The 20542-nt window shown below is 44.8% G+C and overlaps 2 protein-coding genes across 2 annotated transcripts; both read left to right on the top strand.

Moving 5' to 3' along the window:
• The first annotated feature begins 1789 nt into the window (after positions 1 to 1789).
• Positions 1790 to 10503, top strand: LOC101754610 (phosphoenolpyruvate carboxylase 4). Its single transcript, XM_004967918.3, is given in 20 exon segments — positions 1790 to 2012; positions 2228 to 2391; positions 3385 to 3499; positions 3580 to 3657; positions 3751 to 3819; positions 3897 to 3975; positions 4060 to 4136; positions 4226 to 4321; positions 4450 to 4591; positions 4790 to 4930; positions 5205 to 5266; positions 6196 to 6420; positions 6694 to 6819; positions 7263 to 7364; positions 7460 to 7606; positions 8212 to 8310; positions 8567 to 8655; positions 8774 to 8900; positions 8993 to 9199; positions 9288 to 10503. Coding segments are annotated over 20 exon segments (3126 nt in total). The 5' UTR covers positions 1790 to 1856; the 3' UTR covers positions 10113 to 10503.
• A 5032-nt stretch (positions 10504 to 15535) lies between these two features.
• On the top strand, positions 15536 to 19708 carry LOC101754215 (proline-rich receptor-like protein kinase PERK8). The gene is made up of 9 exons (XM_004967917.4): positions 15536 to 15972; positions 16065 to 17278; positions 17389 to 17772; positions 17870 to 17956; positions 18044 to 18114; positions 18195 to 18271; positions 18345 to 18492; positions 18871 to 19032; positions 19179 to 19708. Exons 2-9 carry the CDS (start codon positions 16354 to 16356, stop codon positions 19389 to 19391), a joined length of 2067 nt encoding a protein of 688 aa, XP_004967974.1. The 5' UTR covers positions 15536 to 15972; positions 16065 to 16353; the 3' UTR covers positions 19392 to 19708.
• Positions 19709 to 20542: the final 834 nt, after the last annotated feature.

Genomic DNA, 20542 nt, shown 5'->3' with positions numbered 1-20542 from the left:
CCCAGTGCAGTGCACGCAATAATTGTAGCGCTACGTATTTGCGCGGTGCGTGTCAGCCGCGGCGTCGGCATCCTGCTGTAGGTAATGGCTGCTACGCTGCGCTGCGTGCACACTGCACGGCACAGCACAGCACAGCTCGTCCCTCATCAAAGACAGCGTGGTAAAAGTAAAGGAAAAGAGAAGGTCGTCTGGCCGTTTGGAGAAATGGAGCTATGGGCTATGGAAAGATTGGAAGGGGCCTACGTGGGGGAAGCTAGCGTCTCGTGTTGTGCGGGGGTGCGTGAGTGCCTAGACACCGGACTCTCCCGGCAGTAGCTGCGGTTTTTTTTTTTTTTGTGGGGGGGGGGGGGGGGGGGGGGGGGGGGGGGGGGGGCAAAAAGGTTTGTGGCAGCAGCAAGCAAGCAATTTCATACTGCAGTGCTGGCCTGGCTCCCCAAGCAAGGAAGCAAGGTCGAGCGAGATGGAGATGCCGTAAATCCGTAATGACCCGAAAGAAAAGGCAGGCGCTTGCCGGAGTCACCCCTGTCAAGGCAAAAATGTCTGTTCGCTGTCGCCTCGCTTCGTCCCCCTTCTGTCCTTCTCGCAGCCGCAGCTTGCTTGCCTGCTTTAGCGTTCCACTGTACTACTACTTCAGATCTTCTGCAGGCCATGGCCTCTGCTGCACCTGTTCGATCGTCCGTCTAGGAAACCAAGCACAAGCACTCAAGCAGAGTGTTCCACAGTTCCAGTTCCAAGCTTTTTTGTCTCGTCTGCGGCTGCCTTGTCGCTGCGACAGACACATATCCCATCCATCCATGCATCCATCAGTGTGCTGCAGCCGTCTGCCGCCCTGCGGCCTCCTGCCCACTCTGCTGCGCCATCCGACCGAAATGACATGATGCTTCCCGCCGCTGCCGCCGGAGCGGAGCGCTGACCTCCGGATCCTGAGGCGCCTCGCCGCCCCCTCCATGCCTCCCTGCTCGTTCAGCATCCGGATCCTGAGCCCATCTTCAATGCAGCATCATTCGGCATCCGACTCGCGGCCTCGCTCGCAAGTGCAGCCCGTCCAGGGACACGGCCGCCTGCTGTGCTGCAGCAAAAAAATTTTCCCAACCAACCTCAACAACAACACGTACTGCTATCCTGCTGTTGTCGTTTGGAACTTGCAAATGTGGTGTGCAGTACAGTACAATATTCTTGTTTCTTCGATTCGCTATAACTGTCTTTTGAAACAAACATATGCTACGTTCGCTTCAACTTATCAGCTACCAAACAGTATTTTTCTCTCACAGCAAATCAGCCGTTTTAGCTTTTCAGCCGGCTTATAAATCCAGCCGAACAGAGCTTTGTATTGTTCAGAAGTGACCAGTCGTTCCTTAAAAAAAAGTGACCAGTACTTATTAGAGACGGAGGTCAGTATCACTCAACACACACAGTAATATACTCGCTTTATACAACCCAAGTACGTTTTGGGCTTTCGGAACGGGGTCACGAAAAACAGGTTTGCTTCGGCCTTTCGGGGTTGGCGCCGGTGGTGGGCTAGGTTCAATTTAGGGCCCCTTGGGCTTCTCACCGAGTGACCACGAACTTGGACCCTCCGTAAAAGAACACTAGAGCGGATCGGGTGCACCCGGCCGGTTGCATCCGTTGGATGCGCAACCACGGGCCCTCAGTATCAGCGTATCACCTTCTATTTCGGGTGCCCGCGCCCTCCGGTTTTTCCTCCCCCACCTCTGCCTCGCCTCCCCCTCTCGCAGCCTCGCGTAACACACGCAGAGACTTCCATTCCGTCTCACGTCGACACGTCCCCTTTCTCTCTACCAATCCATTAACCCGTCGATCGATCTCGAGGAGGAGGAAGAAGAGGAGGAAGGAGGATGCTGGACACGACGGATGACATCGCGGAGGGCATATCGTTCCAGGCGTTCGAGGACGACTGCCGCCTCCTCGCCACCCTCCTCCACGACGTCCTCCTCCGCGAGCTCGGCCCCCGCTTCATCCACATCCTCGAGCGCATCCGCATCCTCGCCCAGGTACACCTCCGATCCGCCGCCGCCGCATCCATCGGCCACGCAATTGCGTTTGCCATCGCATTATTTATCGATCTCGTCGATCACCCCCCGCACTGCGCTGCTCTCGGCGTGCGTGTCAAGTCACTGAAGTGTGAACTGTGAAATGGTGATCTGACAAATCTATCGTTCGATCGGTGCACGAACGATCGATCTTGCGTCGGCGATCGATCGTGCAGAGCGCCGTCTCCACGCGCGCGGCGGGGATGGATGACACGGCGGCCGTCGTCGAGAGCCAGCTGGAGGCCGACCTCGCCGCCATGTCCCTCGAGGACGCGCTCTGCGTCGCCCGGGCCTTCTCCCACTACCTCAACCTCATGGGCATCGCGGAGACCCATCACAGGTAGGCTCGCTCGCTAGCATTTCGACGCTGATCTATACTCAGAACCGCAGGAATGCATACTCTAACAATGTGCTTATGAATGTACGATTCCTGTGTTAATTACGTTCAAGATTTTAAAAATTTGCATTGCAATATAATACTTTAGAATGGGCATGCATTGCAAGTTTACAACTACCCAGTACGAAGTAACATTTTCGGTGCCAACATTCGGATTGAACCCAATTTGAGATTTACAGTAGGATTCACTCAACTCGAAAGGCTCATCTCCCCAATTTGATGGTCAAATAATGTTGAGCAAATCAATTTGGGTCTAGATTTTAACTTTTAAGTAGGATACAAATAAGTATGCAGGATTTTGTTGTCCTCTCCGACTTCTGACGGACTATATTTTGTTCAGATCGTATGTATGGTAGGTAATGGTACATTGCATTGCAGCAACCTTAGGTATCAGAAGCCTTTTTTTGTTTTCTATTTCTCAGCCTAGAATCCAAGAATTTACGTACAATGTGATGCGTACAACATGTAATGCTGGGTCATGGTTGATTGCTTCCTTTCCATGTCAGTGTCACCCTCCTCAGATATATTTAACTATATGAGCCTTAGGCTTTCACATACTAGGTTGATTATGATCGTCATAGGGGGAATATTCTACCGAGAAAGCAATCAGTGATTTCTGCAATCTAGTAACACAATTTGGTGTAATACTTATTTTGTTAATTATAAGTGATCTAATAGCTTGACATATTTAGTAATGGTCAGGAGTCTCTCCAGACGCTTAAGAAAAAATTACATAGGTAATACATTACGTGAATTGATGCCACATCATCATGCATGTTGCAAGCTAGCAGTAATATCTTACCCATTTTGTACTAATGAATTTCCTGACCGTTGAACATTCTTACCTAGCTTGGAAAATCAACTAAATTTTACAGTTTATGTTAAACTGGTTATTATTGTGCATTGATTATGCATATTATAATTTTTTTTATGTAGGGTTCGGAAAGCACGCAACGTAGAACAACTCTCAAAATCTTGTGATGATATATTTGGTAAGCTGATTCAAAGTGGCGTCCCTCCGAAACAACTATATGACACCGTTTGCAAGCAGGTACTTTTCTACATTGTGGTTCTTAAGAGTGCCATGCATCATCAAGCCTTTTAGTTGACGCTTGATCGTTTTTTTTGTAGGAGGTTGAAATTGTTCTGACAGCTCATCCCACCCAAATAAATCGGCGAACTTTGCAATACAAGCACCTCAGAGTAGCTGTGAGTTTAACATCTATAGTTTATTAGAAACTCTTTGTCCATTTCCCCTCGTTACTACATTGGCTGTCACTTACTGATGGAGATGTGTTGTAGCATCTTTTGGAGTTCAATGCACGCCCTGATCTTAGCCATGAGGATAAAGAAATGCTCATTGAAGATCTGGTATATATCAGAACTGAGAATTTGCATAGTAATTCTTTTATTCTCCTCAGTCGAAACCCCAGAACTTTGATATGTAGGTAAGGGAAATCACAGCAATATGGCAGACAGATGAGTTGAGGCGCCATAAACCTACACCAGTTGACGAAGCTAGAGCTGGTAGGAAAATTAAGCATCCTGGTCTCTGATTTGTCACTTATGCTGTTTATGTATATCTTATAATTATTTTTACTGACACTGTAGGTCTTCATATTGTGGAGCAATCCCTTTGGAAAGCGGTACCACACTATCTTCGCCGTGTTAGCAGTGCTCTAAAGAAGGTACAGATACAGTGATTGCCTTTATTAGATTTGTCATCTATTTGGTTCCCAAAAAACTCTCAACCTTTCTTCGTCATACTTCACTATAGCACACTGGAAGCCCACTTCCACTAACCTGCACACCAATCAAGTTTGGTTCTTGGATGGGTGGGGACCGAGATGGAAATCCTAATGTTACAGCAAAAGTAAGATATCAGTGACTTGGTGCATGTTCACTATCTCGTACTACTGTAATGGTTTGATGGAGTCATCAATTCTGTGAGTTTTGATGCAATCAGAAATACTGAAAAAAATTGTCATTCTATAATACTAGGTGACTAGGGATGTTTCATTGTTGTCCCGGTGGATGGCAATTGACTTATACATCAGGGAATTAGACAATCTCAGCTTTGAACTGTCTGTCAAGAGATGCAGTGACAAGGTTACAAGCTTGGCTAATGAAATTTTGCTCAAAGGTCAGTTTCATGGTTTTGTACTTGATTATCAAATCCAGCTAGGAGCTGGCTAGTTATCATCAGCTATGACAACTATTGGATTGTTACTAGTTTAAGATGGTAAAACATTTACGTGGTGTAGAAATGAGCTCAGCACATTCTGTACATGTTCATGTCTCACAGAAAGTTCATTGGATAATTTGTGTTGATATTTTCGAGTGACCTCTACTGAATCAGCATCCGAGGACCTAAAGGCCAACGCCTGGAACCAAACAGTACCTCAAAACAATGCAAAGCTACACCATAGCTTGGCGCTACCTGCACAGCTTCCTTCTGGTGCTGATCTTCCTTCATGTACAGGTAGATTTCTCTGTTTGGAGCAGATAACTTTATGTGCATGTGCATAAAATGGACAATATTTGACGAATTATTTAAAACATTCCTTTATATTACCATTCAATTAGAATCTTTAGTTAACAAACCTCCTGTGTAACAGGCTAGGATTTAACATCATGCATCATCTCTAATACCACCTGGGTTTCCTCCGCCACATAAATTTTGCAGTGGCATCTACTAATGCATTTCTATATGTCCGCATCAACTTCTAACCTTGAACAATTGCACTTTGATGCAGAATGCAGTGATGGAGAATCCCAATTCAGGATGATAAATCTTCCAAGGAACCCAAGTCGTCCTGTAAGAACATGCCAATTTTGTGACGTCTGAAAATGTTCTTTACTTTTATGTGAAGTTCATTGAGCAATAGTTAACGATCAATCAAACTTTATGCTGTTAGAAAATAGGCATACACATTAACGCAGGTTTATTGAATACAGCCTGGTCTTACCTAATCTAGTATTTACAAATTAGATACGAAGACCTCACCAGTTAGAAAATGTGCTTCTGACAACTGTTTTACCAAGTTTTTTTTCTCTAGCAAGGAAGTAAGCGCTTGCCATCCAGATAGATTTAATGCACATCTAAATTTGTTTTCATACAATAAAAGGTTTTTTTTTCTCGAACACGCAGGAGAGCTGCGTATCATTATATTAAGAAGAAAAAAGGATAAGAACCCTTACAACACACAAACACACACACCATTACAGAACCATGCCGACAAGCGCCTTTTCTACAGAAAAAAACAGCCGACCTTGACCTAAACCTTCACTCCTCAGTTGGCACTAGAGCAAGGAGGTGATTAACTCCTCGAGCTCCAGCCATACCCCACAAATGTAACTCCTCACCGGCCGACAACAAAGCTCTGGTAACACTTGGATAGGCCCCATCAAAGACACATCGGTTGCGATGGTTCCACAACGTCCAGGCTCCCAGAATAATTAGAGAGTTAAGGCCTTTTCTAATGGGAGCAGGCACATTGTTAGAACTTACTTCCCACCAATCCTCAAAACTCCGATGAGGGGTGAGAGCCTGCAGTCCAACCCTTCTCAGAATATTAAACCAAAACTCTCGAGCAAAGACACATTCTATCAGCAGGTGATTAATGGTTTCCTCCGCTTGATCACAGTGTGGGCAGCTTGCAGGGTGTGGCAGATTCCTTTTTGCTAGCCGATCAGCTGTCCAACACAGCATGCAATAAAAGTTAGTTTATCACTCATGTTTTCCAGGGAGGTCTTAATTTACCAGAAAAATTTGAAGACGGTCCATTGTCATCTCCTACTGGTCGTCAATCGCAGATGGGTAGAACTCCAAGTGGCGGTCAACTGAGGAAGTTGTTGAAAGAATCTAATATGGGTCGATCAAGTAGCTTTAGGAAGTTACTTGAGCCAAGCATATCAGACAAACCAGGAATTACTCCTTACAGGGTTGTCCTTGGTCATGTGAAAGAAAAGGTCAGAATCATATCTTTCAATTTATTAGAAATATAGTGTGAATATAAGAACGTTTTATTATCATACAGATCCTAGGGTTGTCTTGCAAATTTATTGTACCAGAAAAATTATAAATCCAAATATTGGGCAATTAGTGCTCTATACCCAAATTTGATACAAAGGGGTAATATAAGAATAAACCAAACCAATGGTGCTAATTATATATAGGACCAAACTAGTACATTTTACATGTTTTTTTTTCATTATTGTTCTGATCATAATTTCTGCTGCCAGCTGGTGAAGACACGCAGAAGGCTAGAACTTCTTCTTGAGGATTTACCATGTGACTATGACACTGAAGAATATTGTGAAACATCAGATCAACTTTTGGAGCCCTTGCTCTTGTGCTATCAATCACTGGTTAGTCCTCTTGAATAACTGTGGTTGCACAATGCTGGGTTAATCATGTGATGCTACTTAAAATTACAATCAGAAGTATCCATGCTGGAAAATTTGGTACAGATATTATTAATAACGTCATTCAAAGTTGCTTTTGTCCATGCTAACTTTTTGCTGAATAACCATCAACAGTCATGTGAACGACCCTAATACATATGAGTTCCATTTTTTTTAACAAAAACTGTAAGCTTGACAGCTTTTACTAAATGTATGGAGAGGATGGAAATAAGAAACAGAAGTTTCTCTATCAGTAAAAATAGAAAATGTATCTGCAATTAAATTGATAAAATAAGACTATTTGAGTTGTGAGAAACAGCAACGGTAGCTCAAGAATCCTGACTCTTAATATAAGAACTGCTCTTGTATTGAGTAGTGCTCAAACCTTCCATTACTCTGTGAGGCAGCAATCATGTGGATCTAGCGTGCTTGCTGATGGCCGATTGGCAGATTTGATACGAAGGGTTGCAACCTTTGGTATGGTGCTAATGAAGCTCGATGTGCGCCAGGTACATATAATGAAAACTACTGCTTTTGCTTGCTCAGCTTCTAAGTTTCCTATTGGCAACTATAAAAGATTAGGCAAAGTTATTCGTTGCTGCAGGAATCTGGTTGACACACAGAAGCTCTTGATGCTGTCACATCTTATTTGGATCTTGGCGTTTATAGTGAGTGGGATGAAGAAAAGAAGTTGGATTTCTTGACTAGAGAGCTGAAAGGGAAGCGTCCACTAGTTCCTCCAAGCATAGAGGTTAGTCCTTGCCTGTGTAAAGCAACCTTTTCGAATCCTATAGACGAAGTGTTGTTTAAATCTTATCCAGGTTAAAGGTTGCATTCTAGACTAATACTTCTTCAGTTCTTAAGGTTATTTGCTGCTTGATATTTTTTTATTAATCGCTCAAAGTCATTTTAATTGATTTCCACATTATTGTAATGTTTGCAACTTTCAACATCATGTTAGAATATCATTCTGAAGATGACAGATTATAAAACTGATCAAAGCTATTAAGCTCTAGTTGGAAATAAGCTACCCTCATGTTGCATCGTTGGTCCCTATTGAAGTTATTGCTGCCGAGATTAATTTGTGTCTTTGACGGTGGCCCGTGCCAAATTGGCTAATTGGTTACTGCTCTGCTAAACTGATAATAGAGAGGCAGTGGTCTGTGAAGTGTTTGGTGAGACCGCAACACCAGAACTACCAAACCTGGATCTATCAATAATGGATTAAGTATCCATTGTTTTAAATTTTGGCATCACAAGTTTATGACTGTCTAAACTGTGTGATAGTTAAAGAAAAAGAAAGGGATAAACTCTACACTAATTCACCTACATCTGCATTTATTTTCTTCTGTATAGGTTGCTGCTGATGTGAAAGAAGTTCTGGACACCTTCAAGGTTGCTGCAGAATTAGGGAGCGACTCGCTTGGAGCATATGTGATTTCCATGGCCTCAAATGTATGAAGAGACACCATGCATCTATACAATGCAGTAAAAGATAAATACAATCTTAATTATCCGCAATCAATATTTTACAGTTCTGCAGATATATCCTGCATTGCACCCACATAGTGGGGTAAAATTTAGTTACATGTCTTTCCATGCCATGCTTATTAACACCCTTCTGCAGCTAGGTTACACAGCTTAGAAGTTAGAACCATAGGCGTTCACAAATGTTATATAGCTTGACATTCATTTTCTGATTTCCTTGCAGGCAAGTGATGTCCTTGCTGTTGAGCTGTTGCAGAAGGATGCAAGGCTTACAGTTAGCGGGGACCTAGGAAGGCCATGTCCTGGTGGAACGTAAGCATGATGTTCATGCCAATTTGTACAGTCTAGTGATTTGAATATTGACTTGCTAGGGCCATCATCATAACAGTGTTTTTTTTCGATTACTCTTCAATTGATCCTTGGTGAACAGGTTAAGAGTTGTTCCGTTGTTTGAGACCGTGAAAGATTTGCGAGAAGCTGGCTCAGCAATCAGGAAGCTGCTATCCATCGACTGGTACAGGGAGCATGTCATCAAGAACCACAATGGCCACCAGGAGGTACACAAGAAATGGAATGCCACCAAGCACTAGAACTCTGTGTTTTCATTCCAATTTTTGTCTGAAACTTCTGAATTCATTGATTCTTGCAGGTCATGGTGGGCTACTCGGACTCCGGCAAGGACGCCGGGCGGTTCACCGCCGCATGGGAGCTGTACAAGGCTCAGGAAGACGTGGTCGCCGCGTGCAACGAGTTCGGGATCAAGGTGACGCTCTTCCACGGCCGTGGCGGCAGCATCGGCCGCGGTGGCGGGCCGACCTACCTGGCCATCCAGTCGCAGCCTCCCGGCTCAGTAATGGTGCGTGGTTGCTCCTCAGTAACCTCTTCTTTCGCATGTGTTCTTGTGTTCCTTACGACGAGAAGGCACGCTCATCTCATCTTATCAGGGCACGCTCCGGTCGACGGAGCAAGGCGAGATGGTGCAGGCCAAGTTCGGTCTGCCGCAGACCGCCGTCCGCCAGCTGGAGATCTACACGACTGCGGTGCTCCTGGCGACGCTGCGGCCACCGCAGCCGCCGCGGGACCCCAACTGGCGCCACCTGATGGAGGAGATCTCCCGCGTGAGCTGCGCGCACTACCGGCGCACGGTGTACGAGGACCCGGACTTCATCACCTACTTCCAGGAGGCGACGCCGCAGGCGGAGCTCGGGTTCCTCAACATCGGCAGCCGGCCGGCGAAGCGGAAGCCGGCGGGGGGCATCTCGAGCCTGCGCGCCATCCCCTGGGTGTTCGCGTGGACGCAGACGCGGCTGGTGCTCCCGGCGTGGCTGGGCGTCGGGACGGGGCTGCAGGGCGCGCTGGACGGCGGGCACGGCGAGGAGCTCCGCGCCATGTACGCGGAGTGGCCCTTCTTCCAGAGCACGGTGGACCTGATCGAGATGGTGACGGCGAAGGCGGACGCGCCCATGGCGGCGCACTACGAGGCGATGCTGGTGGCCCCCGAGCGGCGCGCGGTGGGCGGGGAGCTGCGCCGGGAGCTGGCGCGCACGGAGCGGTGCGTGCTGGCGGTGAGCGGGCACGCCAAGCTCACGGCGCACAACCGGAGCCTGCGCCGGCTCATCGAGAGCCGGCTGGCCTACCTCAACCCCATCAACATGCTGCAGGTGGAGGTGCTCCGGAGGCTACGGCGGGACGACGACAACCGCAGGCTCCGCGACGCGCTGCTCATCACCATCAACGGCATCGCCGCCGGCATGCGCAACACAGGCTGACCGGCCCGCCGCCTTCTTGTTGCATCCATCGTTTGGTGGCTGGATCGAGGATCCGATCCGCCATTTGGTGACTGGCTGACAGCTTCGATTTTGTTACTCTAGATGATGATGTTGGACCCAAGTCAACATTCTTTTTTGTTGTTCATCCGGATCTACTACGGTTCTTCAGTTCGTTAGAATATATCTGCGGTCAATTCTCATGAATTATTGATGCGCGCGCCGACACCGCCGTGGGCCACCGCTGCCGACGCGGTTTCGTGAGCCCTGGCTGGATTCCGGGGAGACGAGCTCAGCCCAGCAGTCGTCGGCGGTGCTCGTGGCCGTCGCGTCGCGTGGCCCTAAAATGTGGATTGACCGGGTCATCTCATCAATACAGATAGTGAATTTTATATACACCAGTAGGAGGAAGTTTCTTACTCCTACTACTTTGTGTTCGTTTGTTGATTTGTTTATACACAGAAAATGCTAGTCTACTACTCCTACGGAGTACGTGCTTCGATTCTGCCGGGATCTCGAGCTTCCAACGCCTCCATTGTTTACGCGCCTACTAATTTTGTAGGGATCGGAATCGGACGAGGAGTTGAGATGGCCCAATGACGCTTTAGCTCCCAAAATGGTGACATGCCTCCAACCCCCTCAAGCTTTAATAAGCACGTGTGCGATTAATTACCAACGCTAACAAAATTGAAGGGGCAAAAACAAAAGAACCGCCGTGTTTTATGCATACTGGCTACTGTACCTCGCAGAGTCAGCGTTTAGACACGAGTGCTTGGTAAGAGAGAGTGAACACATCAATATAGTTGCCCGAATAAAACTCAATGAAAATTAGAGCAAACTAGTCCATCAATCCGTGCTTCCGCACATGCTAAAATTTTCAAAACTATTGTATTTAAAAATTAAATTTAAACTAATAATTAATTTTTTTACCTACCACTCTCTTTTTTAATAATTCAACATAATATTCATATAGATGTGTATTTACCTTTGTCTAGTTGTGATTGATTTTTAATTAGTAATTACTCTATACATTTTTTCATCCACATTCAAACTTTTTTCATTTTGTATCGCACCTCCATGCATTGTGTTTACCATAAAAATTAATATTTTTCAATACTTCCTCACATACATGTATAAATGGTCTATATGGTGATGCGCATCGTGCGTATATACTAGTTAAGTATTTCAATATTAACAATAACATAAATAGGTAAGTTAGATTCATATAATAGTTTACTTTTGGACATTTCTGTATGATGAACATGAAGGTAATTAGATTAAGATTTAAGTGTTTGCTTTAAGTTATTTTAAAAATAACATATGTGAGTATCTTAGATACAAATTTAGAATGGTAAGTTATGCTTTATAATGATATGCATGGGTAAATTGGATGAAGATTATGTGGTTATTTTATATTATTTTTTTATAATGGCAGAGCTCGGTAATTTAGATATAAGTTTAGAGGTTTACTTTGAATATTTCCATAATGATAGTGGTGGGTAACTTTTTAGAAAATATAATAGGTCAATGCTATGATTTTTAGAGTTTACATGATTGGCATTTGATGTTTCTGATTTTTGTGACAATTTCTAGAATTTGTCTTTTTTTATTAGAACTAATGCGAAGCCTCCAATGGAAAAAAAAATAAGGCCGCATTACTACAAAACTATTACCTTGCATTGAGCTACCTCTCATGTGTTAAATATTCAAACACGATATTTATATAGATAGATACTTATTATCTTCATTCGATTGTGATAAATTTTAGTTAGTAATTACTCTATAATGTATTCATCTACATTTATAATTTTTAACTTTTCACTTTGCATCGCAAGGGGATGCACTTGAATTTGTTTAATGGACCATAAGTTTGAGCCATTATTTTAACAAAAAATAATATATTCTCATCACTTCCTTTATATCTTTATAAATGGTGATACACATCATGCATATATGCTTTAATTCATATATTAGTGTATATTGGGGTATATTTTTAATGAAGGTGATTTGAATTCAAATTTAGCGTTACCTAATGTTATTTTTAATAATAGCACATGCTAGTAATATAGATGTAAATTTAGAGGTTATTTTAAGTTATTTTTTTAAGTATTAGTGGAGGCAATTTAGTTGCAAGTTTAGGGGCTTATTTTAAATTATTTTATAAAGGTATTAGTGGGTAATTTAGATGAAGATTAGGGGTTACTTTAGTTTATTTTATATAATGGTGGAGATGGGTAATTTAGATATAGATTTAGGGGTTACTTTAACCTATTTTCATAATGGCAGGTAGGTAATTTTTTAAAACATAATAGATTCAATAGCTATGATGATTTGAGTCTACCGATTGATGGTCAGATATTTTATTTTTTTAGGATTTTTCTTTTTTTCCTAGAGTGTCCACCTAGGATCCTAGGTGACTTCATTTGGAGGTCTCAAAAGGAGACTCCAATTAGTAATAGGAGGCATTTGTGTTCATACCCCTGCTTTGAAGTGTAATTGTGATTTTGCCCTCATTTTCTCAACTTTGTGATTTTCCATCAAAATGTGATTTTGCCCTAGTCAATGGTCAAAACAGGGGCGAATACGCAAAGATAAGGGTAAAATCGCATTGACTTGTGAATATGTAAGGGAAAAATCACAAAATTTAAAAAACAGGGGTAAAAACACAATTGCACTTCCAAGACGGGCAAGATCACACAAAAAAATGCTTAAAAAGGATCCAATTGACAATTGCCATTCTACACACTTTAAGCACCTAAACCAAACTTAAATATCCCTTTATATTTTGGGGTAAAAACTTAAATATCCCCTCATTTCCCTCAGCATCAATTTTATACGACATGGCAAAAAAATAAAGTAGTTTTTTTTGTGCCTGAGCGCCTCATTGTAATTCTCCTTGAACAATTTTTTCCCCTCGTGCTCTCAGAAAATAACAAACGAGTATTGCTATTTCGTGATCTGTTTCAAGGCTCTCCTTTGGCCGGCACCGTACCGCAATGCTAATTAAGTAATTAATTATGTTCTCACAGGGCAATTAGGTTGCTTGGCATCTGCCTAACATCGCGTCAGCAATTTCGAGCTGTTTGTTGGGGGCAAATGTGGACACTAGCTGTACGTTCACTTGTTGCGAGATTGCATGGAAAGCGAGAGATGCTGAAATTGGGGGTTCAATCAGACACGTGTGGACAGAAGCCGCGATACTTTAGCGTAGCCCAGGTCAACGAAAATACAGTGACGGTGCCTCACACTGTTCGCCATGAGCTGTCATGGTTGCCTCGGTGATGTGGTTAAGCTTAGGGACGAGTTGTGTCAATAATTTTTGGTGGAATGATCCTAAGCTTAAATTATTGGTGTCAATAGTAGCAAGATCAATTTCAATATGTCACTTTACCAAAAAAAAACAAAAAACAATGGCAGAGGAGTAGCTGAAAGTCGTAGCTGCCCATGCATGTTTCCTCCGAAGAGTCCGAGCACAAAAATCGAGGTCAAGTTATAGTGATGAACTAGGGTGTTTGATACTATGTGTTAAATTTTAGCAGTGTCACATCAGATGTTCGGATACTAATTAGGAGGACTAAACATGAGCTAATTATAAAACTAATTGCAGAACCCCTGTGCTAATTCGCGAGACGAATCTATTAAGCCTAATTAATTCATCATTACCAAATGGTTACTGTAGCACCACATTGTCAAATCATGGACTAATTAGGCTTAATAGATTCGTCTTGCGAATTAGACTCCATCTGTGCAATTAGTTTTATAATTAGCCTATGTTTAATACTCCTAATTAGCATCCTAACATCCGATGTGACAGGTGCTAAACTTTAGCATGATGTATCCAAACACCCCAACATCAGTTGTGATTTTTGTATGGTTGCACTTGCACCCCGTTTCTTTAGCCTGCAGGTGGGTTGACTTTTGAGTCAACTTTAAGAAACCCTGTTTATGGAGTACTCTGCAGACTAATTTGAACAATTCTACATGGAGATGTTTAAGTTTGAACGGGTCAACTTCAACCAATGAGATCTCCTGGTGCTATCTTTCATGCAACTCATACTCCCTCCATCCCAAATTGTAGGTCGTTTTAGCTTTTATAGGTGCATAGATGTTTGTATGTACCTAAATAGTGTATGTCTAGATGCATACAAATATATATGAACTAAAAAACTAAAACAACCTATAATTTAAAACGAGGAAGTATTTTATAACTATGCATCTTCCTTCCCCCGTTCAAATGCAGCACAACGGAACACAAAATAGAGAGAATGTACTATCAACTCTTTCTTACATTGATTTTTTTTTTAAGATTCTTACAGCGATGTGCCGAGTGATTATATGTCGATGACCAAACAGATCATTTTCCTAACAAACCAGAATATTATGGTAAGCTCAATAAAGACCCCATTCAGAGTTCACTAATTAAAAAAAATACAGAACCAAATTTAATGGTAACATGATCGCAGATCAATCTTGGAGAAAACCTTAGCTCCTCTCATCTGATCAAATAGATCTTCAATCCAAGCTATGTTTGATGGCAAAGTTCTGGCCCCTGGAAACTGGATATGAAAAAAAATGTCAAACATTTTGATCTAACCGTTTTAAAAACTCACGAGACATTTCCGGGTCAAATTCTGGCAGGCAAGTCCAAACGCGCAATCCTGCATCTGAAAATAGAGAGGGGGGAAAAAGGGCTTTTTCAATCCGGAGACCCATAAAACGCAGCCATGTGCACACACCTGTTGGGCACAGCTAAACTCCAAATGTGCTTTGTCTTCTTTGTCACCTAATTGTTGTTAAACAGAAAACGAAGCATATGAAGAAACCTTTCTGAACTTCCTGCTTTGTAACTGTTCCAAAAAATATGTTTTTTTTTCTCTCTCTGGATAAGTTAACTCTACTATTAACAAGGTAGGAGGAGTGAGGCCGTGAGGGACCATGTGAAATTCGTTTAACTTTATCCATGTGGTTTAGATAGAGTTAAGATGATGTACAACATTCACCTGCTGATAGTTTTCTTTGACCTGCCGGAGTATCAGTGTCACCCTTGTTCAGGTCATTAGTTCAACCACCAGTGCTCCTTGTCTATGACAAATCAGGGCTTGTAGTAATACTTCCTTGCTAAGAATTTCCTCTTGATGCAGTTTAGGTGAACAGGAATCCTGCCTTTAATCTGAAATATAGGAAGAAGCCTTTTTTCCCCCTTTCCTCTATTTTTTTTGAAAACCGAAAGATGTGCTTCTACTTCAAATAGGAATACATGGAGAATAATGCACCCAAAGCCCTAAAAACGCGTCACAGGTTCACAGCTCACAGATCACTATCGCAAGGAGAAATGTTAAATCCCAAAACAGTCAGGGGCCAAAGTTGAAAAGAGGGCAGTCTTTTTCCAACCCAACCATGAACCATGGCAGCAGTGACACACTGACAGTGCACGATACGATCTCCCTCCCTCCCTCCCTCCCTCCCTCTCTCTCCCCTAGAAGAGACGAGTGGAAATTGGAATTCATTCCCACTCGGGCAGGGTGGTGACCTTGCAGCCAGGAGAGATTTCTGCAAAGGTACAGCGAGTCACATGCGTTGGATTTCGGGGGGAAGAGGCGAGAGAGGAAAGGGGGAAAAGAAGCCAGAGAAAGGAGAGAGGTCGTCCTCGTCTTGTCCGCTTGCTCTCCTTGCTGTTCTTGCCGTTACCTCCGCCTCGCCTTCAATGCTACCGCGTTACTGCCGGATCTGAGAGACCCACCGCGTCCGCCTCCGTCTTGAAGCTAATCTTGGTGCCTGCTTCTTCAGGATTCTGTTTTTTTTCTCTCTCGGAATTTCAGTCTTCCGTCGCTGCGTCTTCTTCTTTGCTGCATCCGTGAGAAAGGTGGGATCTTGACTCACTTTCTGGAGGATTTGAAATTTTGAATTCATTTTATGCGTCGGCTTTTGGTGCTGAAGAGAGCCATGTTAATGCAGTGTTGCGCCTGCTGATTTGAGCGAGAAGCTGTTTCTTGTGGCGGTCGAGGTGAGATTTCACCACCTCCGCGTTCTTGCAGCGTCAGGAGAGAGAAGGAAGGGATCAGAGGAGGAAGGAAAGGAGAGCAATTTCGACTCGTTCCTGCGCGAATCCGCGAGATTTTCTCGTGTGGGAGGCTCGATTGTCCCTTGAATTGCGGCGTGTCCCATGATTGGCGCGTCCATTTCCACCAAGAAGGCAGCAGCTCAGCAGTGACGGCGCTGTAGTGCTCCAGCCTTCTGGGCTCCAATGGCGTCCTCGCCTTCGCCCTCCCCGGGCACCATCAGGGCCACCTTGCCGCCGTCCACAGCAACCCCGTCGCCGGTAACCACCACACCCACGCCGGCCTCCCCGGCTCCGGTGACGCAGCCCAATGCTACCCCGGCCGATCCTCCCTCCTCGCCGGCGGCGCCCCCTCCCCTTCCCTCCGCATCCACGCCACCCCCGCAGCTCACTCCTCCACCGCCCTCCTCGGCTCCGCCTCCTCCTGCCGCTGTGCCGCCGCCGCCGGTAGTTGTTGCCTCTCCGCCACCAGCCCCAACAGCCGTAGTGCCGCCACCCTCGCTGCCGGTTGCAATGCCACCACCACCTACACCGGCCGCCCCGCCAAAGGCATCGCCTATACTCCCGCCTGCCGCTGCATCACCACCACCATCCAATTTGCCAGCTCCCAACCCACCGGCTGATCCAACTCCGCCGACGGCAGTGCCGCCGCCTCCACCACGGCATCATCGGCCGCCAAGGAAGCCTGGAACTCAGCCGGCACCACCACCTTCTGGAATTCCTGCCGAACCTTCTCCAGCTAGCCCTGCGCCGACCTCTGGAGATCCTTTGATCCCTACTCCCACTAGCCCCTCGCCTTCAGGGACGCCGGGCTCTGGTACACCGTCGGTGCCAGCCCCAGCAACGGCAGTTGATCCAGCCAGCCCGGTAACCAACGGGGACCGGGGTTCCAACAAATCATCAAGCCCAGCCACGCAGAGCAGCAGCTCCTCAGGAAGCAGTGGTGGGATGAGTTCGGGTGCAAAGGCAGGCATTGGTGTCGTCGTTGCCATTCTTGTGCTTAGCTTGGTTGGAGCTGCATTATGGTACAAGAAGAAACGGAGGAGAGTGCATGGTTACCATGCTGGATTCGTAATGCCTTCACCTGCGTCATCTCCCACACAAGTGCTAGGTAATTTAATCAAGTGCATTCACAGCAATTATACACCTTAAAAGTTAAGATCAGTCTTTATATTACCTGAGTGATGATGAACTGAACAACTAAAACTCTTTTTTATCCAGGGTATTCAGCTAAAACAAACTTCACTGCTGGGAGTCCTGAATCGAAAGATTCAATGCCAGAGTTCAGTATGGGCAACTGTCGGTTCTTCACTTATGAGGAATTGTATCAGATCACAAATGGGTTCTCAGCTCAGAACCTGCTAGGGGAAGGTGGGTTTGGGTCAGTGTACAAGGGTTGCTTAGCTGATGGAAAAGAGGTCGCAGTTAAGAAACTGAAAGAAGGTGGTGGGCAGGGAGAACGTGAGTTCCATGCGGAGGTGGAGATTATCAGCCGCGTGCATCATCGGCATCTAGTCTCTCTAGTAGGGTATTGCATTTCAGATGACCAGAGATTGCTCGTTTACGATTTTGTGCCTAACAACACACTGCACTACCATCTTCATGGTATGTTGTAAGCTTTTACTATCATGCAGGAGCAATTTTGTAGTTCCTTTTCTGGAGTAATAAATTAATGTATAATTGTATTGATCTGTCACCATAGGACGCGGAGTGCCGGTTTTGGAATGGCCAGCTAGGGTTAAAATCGCAGCCGGCTCAGCTCGGGGAATAGCCTATCTTCATGAAGACTGTAATGATATCTCTCATTTCTTTCCTACATTTGTGTGATAATTTGCACAAGTCTTATCTTTTGTTGCTTAATTCTTTTCCTTGGCAGGTCATCCACGAATAATCCACCGAGATATAAAATCCTCCAATATTTTACTGGACAATAACTTTGAAGCGCTGGTAACAATGCTTTCTACATATCTTCAAAAGCATTTAATAATACTGGTGTTGTTACTAATGGATGCGTGCCCATTTGCTAGGTTGCTGATTTTGGTCTTGCAAGGTTAGCTCTGGATGCTTGCACGCATGTAACTACACGGGTGATGGGAACTTTCGGGTAAGTAACGCAGTGACAAGCCCAAGAGAACTATCCTAATTTTCTTATAATCTGATGCATGTTTCTCATTTAGGTACCTGGCTCCAGAGTATGCATCAAGTGGCAAGTTGACTGAGAGATCAGATGTATTCTCTTTCGGTGTTGTTCTCTTGGAGCTTATTACTGGTCGAAAGCCTGTTGATGCATCAAAACCATTGGGTGATGAGAGCCTTGTTGAGTGGGTAAGCATAACAGTTAATTTAATGCATTAAGAGGTTCCAATTTTCTTGCCCTTTAGTAGCAAAGGAAATCTAAGCATTATCTTGAGCTATTCCATATTCAAAATGTTAAGTAGACTTGCTCATTGGTTACATTCAATTCGGTATGAGAGTTTAATAACACTATAGTCAGCCAGATACACATCCCACTCTTGAATTGTGATAGAAAGGTAATTCATCAAGTCAGCCAACCAAGGGAGAAATAGTGCTGTGGGGACCAGCTATTGAGAACAGATTCTGTGAATTTCTGATATTATGTTTTTGTAACCCCTTAGTGAAGGATTGCTTTCGTTCTTTAATTTGCAACAATCAAACATTTCTTGACACCGTAGTTATTTGCAGGCTAGGCCATTGCTGACACAAGCACTTGAGAGTGGCAAAGTAGGGGAGCTGGTGGACGCCAGACTCGATAAGAACTACGACGAAGTCGAATTGTTCCGTATGATTGAGGCTGCTGCAGCTTGTATTCGGCATTCAGCATCCAGGAGACCCAGGATGAGTCAGGTATAAGATTGAAGAAAGAGAGAATATGCACATCTCAACAAACCAAAACTTGATATCCATATAAGATTGAAGAAGAAAGTACATGCACATGTTCTGAAACCAGAATCTGACAAAAAAAATTTATCACTGCTTTCCTCTCCTCTCAGGTGGTGCGGGTTCTTGATAGCCTAGCTGACGTGGATCTAACCAACGGTGTCCAGCCAGGCAAGAGCGAGATGTTCAACGTTGCGAACACGGCCGAGATCAGGCTGTTCCAGCGGATGGCGTTCGGCAGCCAGGATTTCACGACCGATTTCAGCCATTCCAGCTGGAACAGCCAGAGTAGAGGTCTTGATGCCTCCGGTTCGAGGCCATTGTAATCTTGGTCATCGTAAATTCGTAAATCTAACTAGCTAGGGCTTTTTTTTTCTTTTGCAAAAACAACTAGGTAGGGCATTTTGTGTCGACCTTTTACTTCGTGTGATTCTTTGAGTGGATCAATCGTGATTATTCTTTCGCCATCCCTGTCTACCACTAACATAGATGTTGTGGTGAGATCTGCTTCATTGTGCAAAGGCTTGTTAACTGCTGAGGAGTAACTGGTGCGTTCAGCCACTAGTGAATGCTCTGTTGATTTTGCAGATTTTAAAGTATTTCTGTAATCAGCAGTGCTTCAGAAATCTCGACTTTGGGACCAGGGATAATTCGTTTAGCTTGAGCTTTTGAGCAAAGTTTGTTCAGATGTGTGCCCTTTTGAGTTGGTTCTTATCTGAAAAAAAAAAAGAGGTGCGCATCAGCTTCTTGGCTATACCTGGTAGGGTATCCAATCTGCTTGGAATCCCTGGTGAGTGGTGACTTCGTCTATCTAGATCTGACAGGGACGAGGAATCGTGCGCGACACCATCGTCTGCGTAAACCCGACGAGCTCGTGCGTCACCGATGCTAGAACAAGGAGAACATCGAACCTGGAACGCACGCACACCTGGTGTTGACACAAATATCTGAAGTCTGAACTTTCCTAGAATATCGCCAAATGCCATTACCCCTTTCTAAATTTCACTTATTTATTCACAAATTGTTCGTAGAATTTACTGGGCGGATGAAATTGAAGAGAAACCGAAGGGATGGCTCGATGAGGGGGGACATCCGCAATTGGGGATGGCCCTAACCTAATCATGCGCCCTTTACAGGTGGTTCGCAGCTCGCAAGTGCAGTGCAGGGGATGGGAGGGGAGGCGAGGCGAGGCGGGACGCGCGCAGGACGGCGGATTTGACTCGGGAGAAAGATGCTTCATGGAGACGAGACCCCATCCCCATCTGATATGCATATATAACACTGGACGCCACTGATGCCACCTACTGATCATGGGATCACGTGGCATGTGCAAAGGCAACAGGAGCACCGGCTCCGGTTCCGTTCCTGTGACGCATGCCATGACCGACACGGCACAGCTTCAGTGGCTGACGGTGTCGACAGGATAATTGTGCTGCGATGAACAGTAGTGATTAGCGGGCTAATCTATTTCTGGGGG

This window comes from Setaria italica, chromosome V, assembly GCF_000263155.2.
Source record: "Setaria italica strain Yugu1 chromosome V, Setaria_italica_v2.0, whole genome shotgun sequence".
Lineage (NCBI taxonomy): Eukaryota > Viridiplantae > Streptophyta > Magnoliopsida > Poales > Poaceae > Setaria > Setaria italica.
The sequence above is the reverse complement of the archived record's forward strand: the minus strand, read 5'-3'. Positions and strand labels throughout refer to the sequence as shown.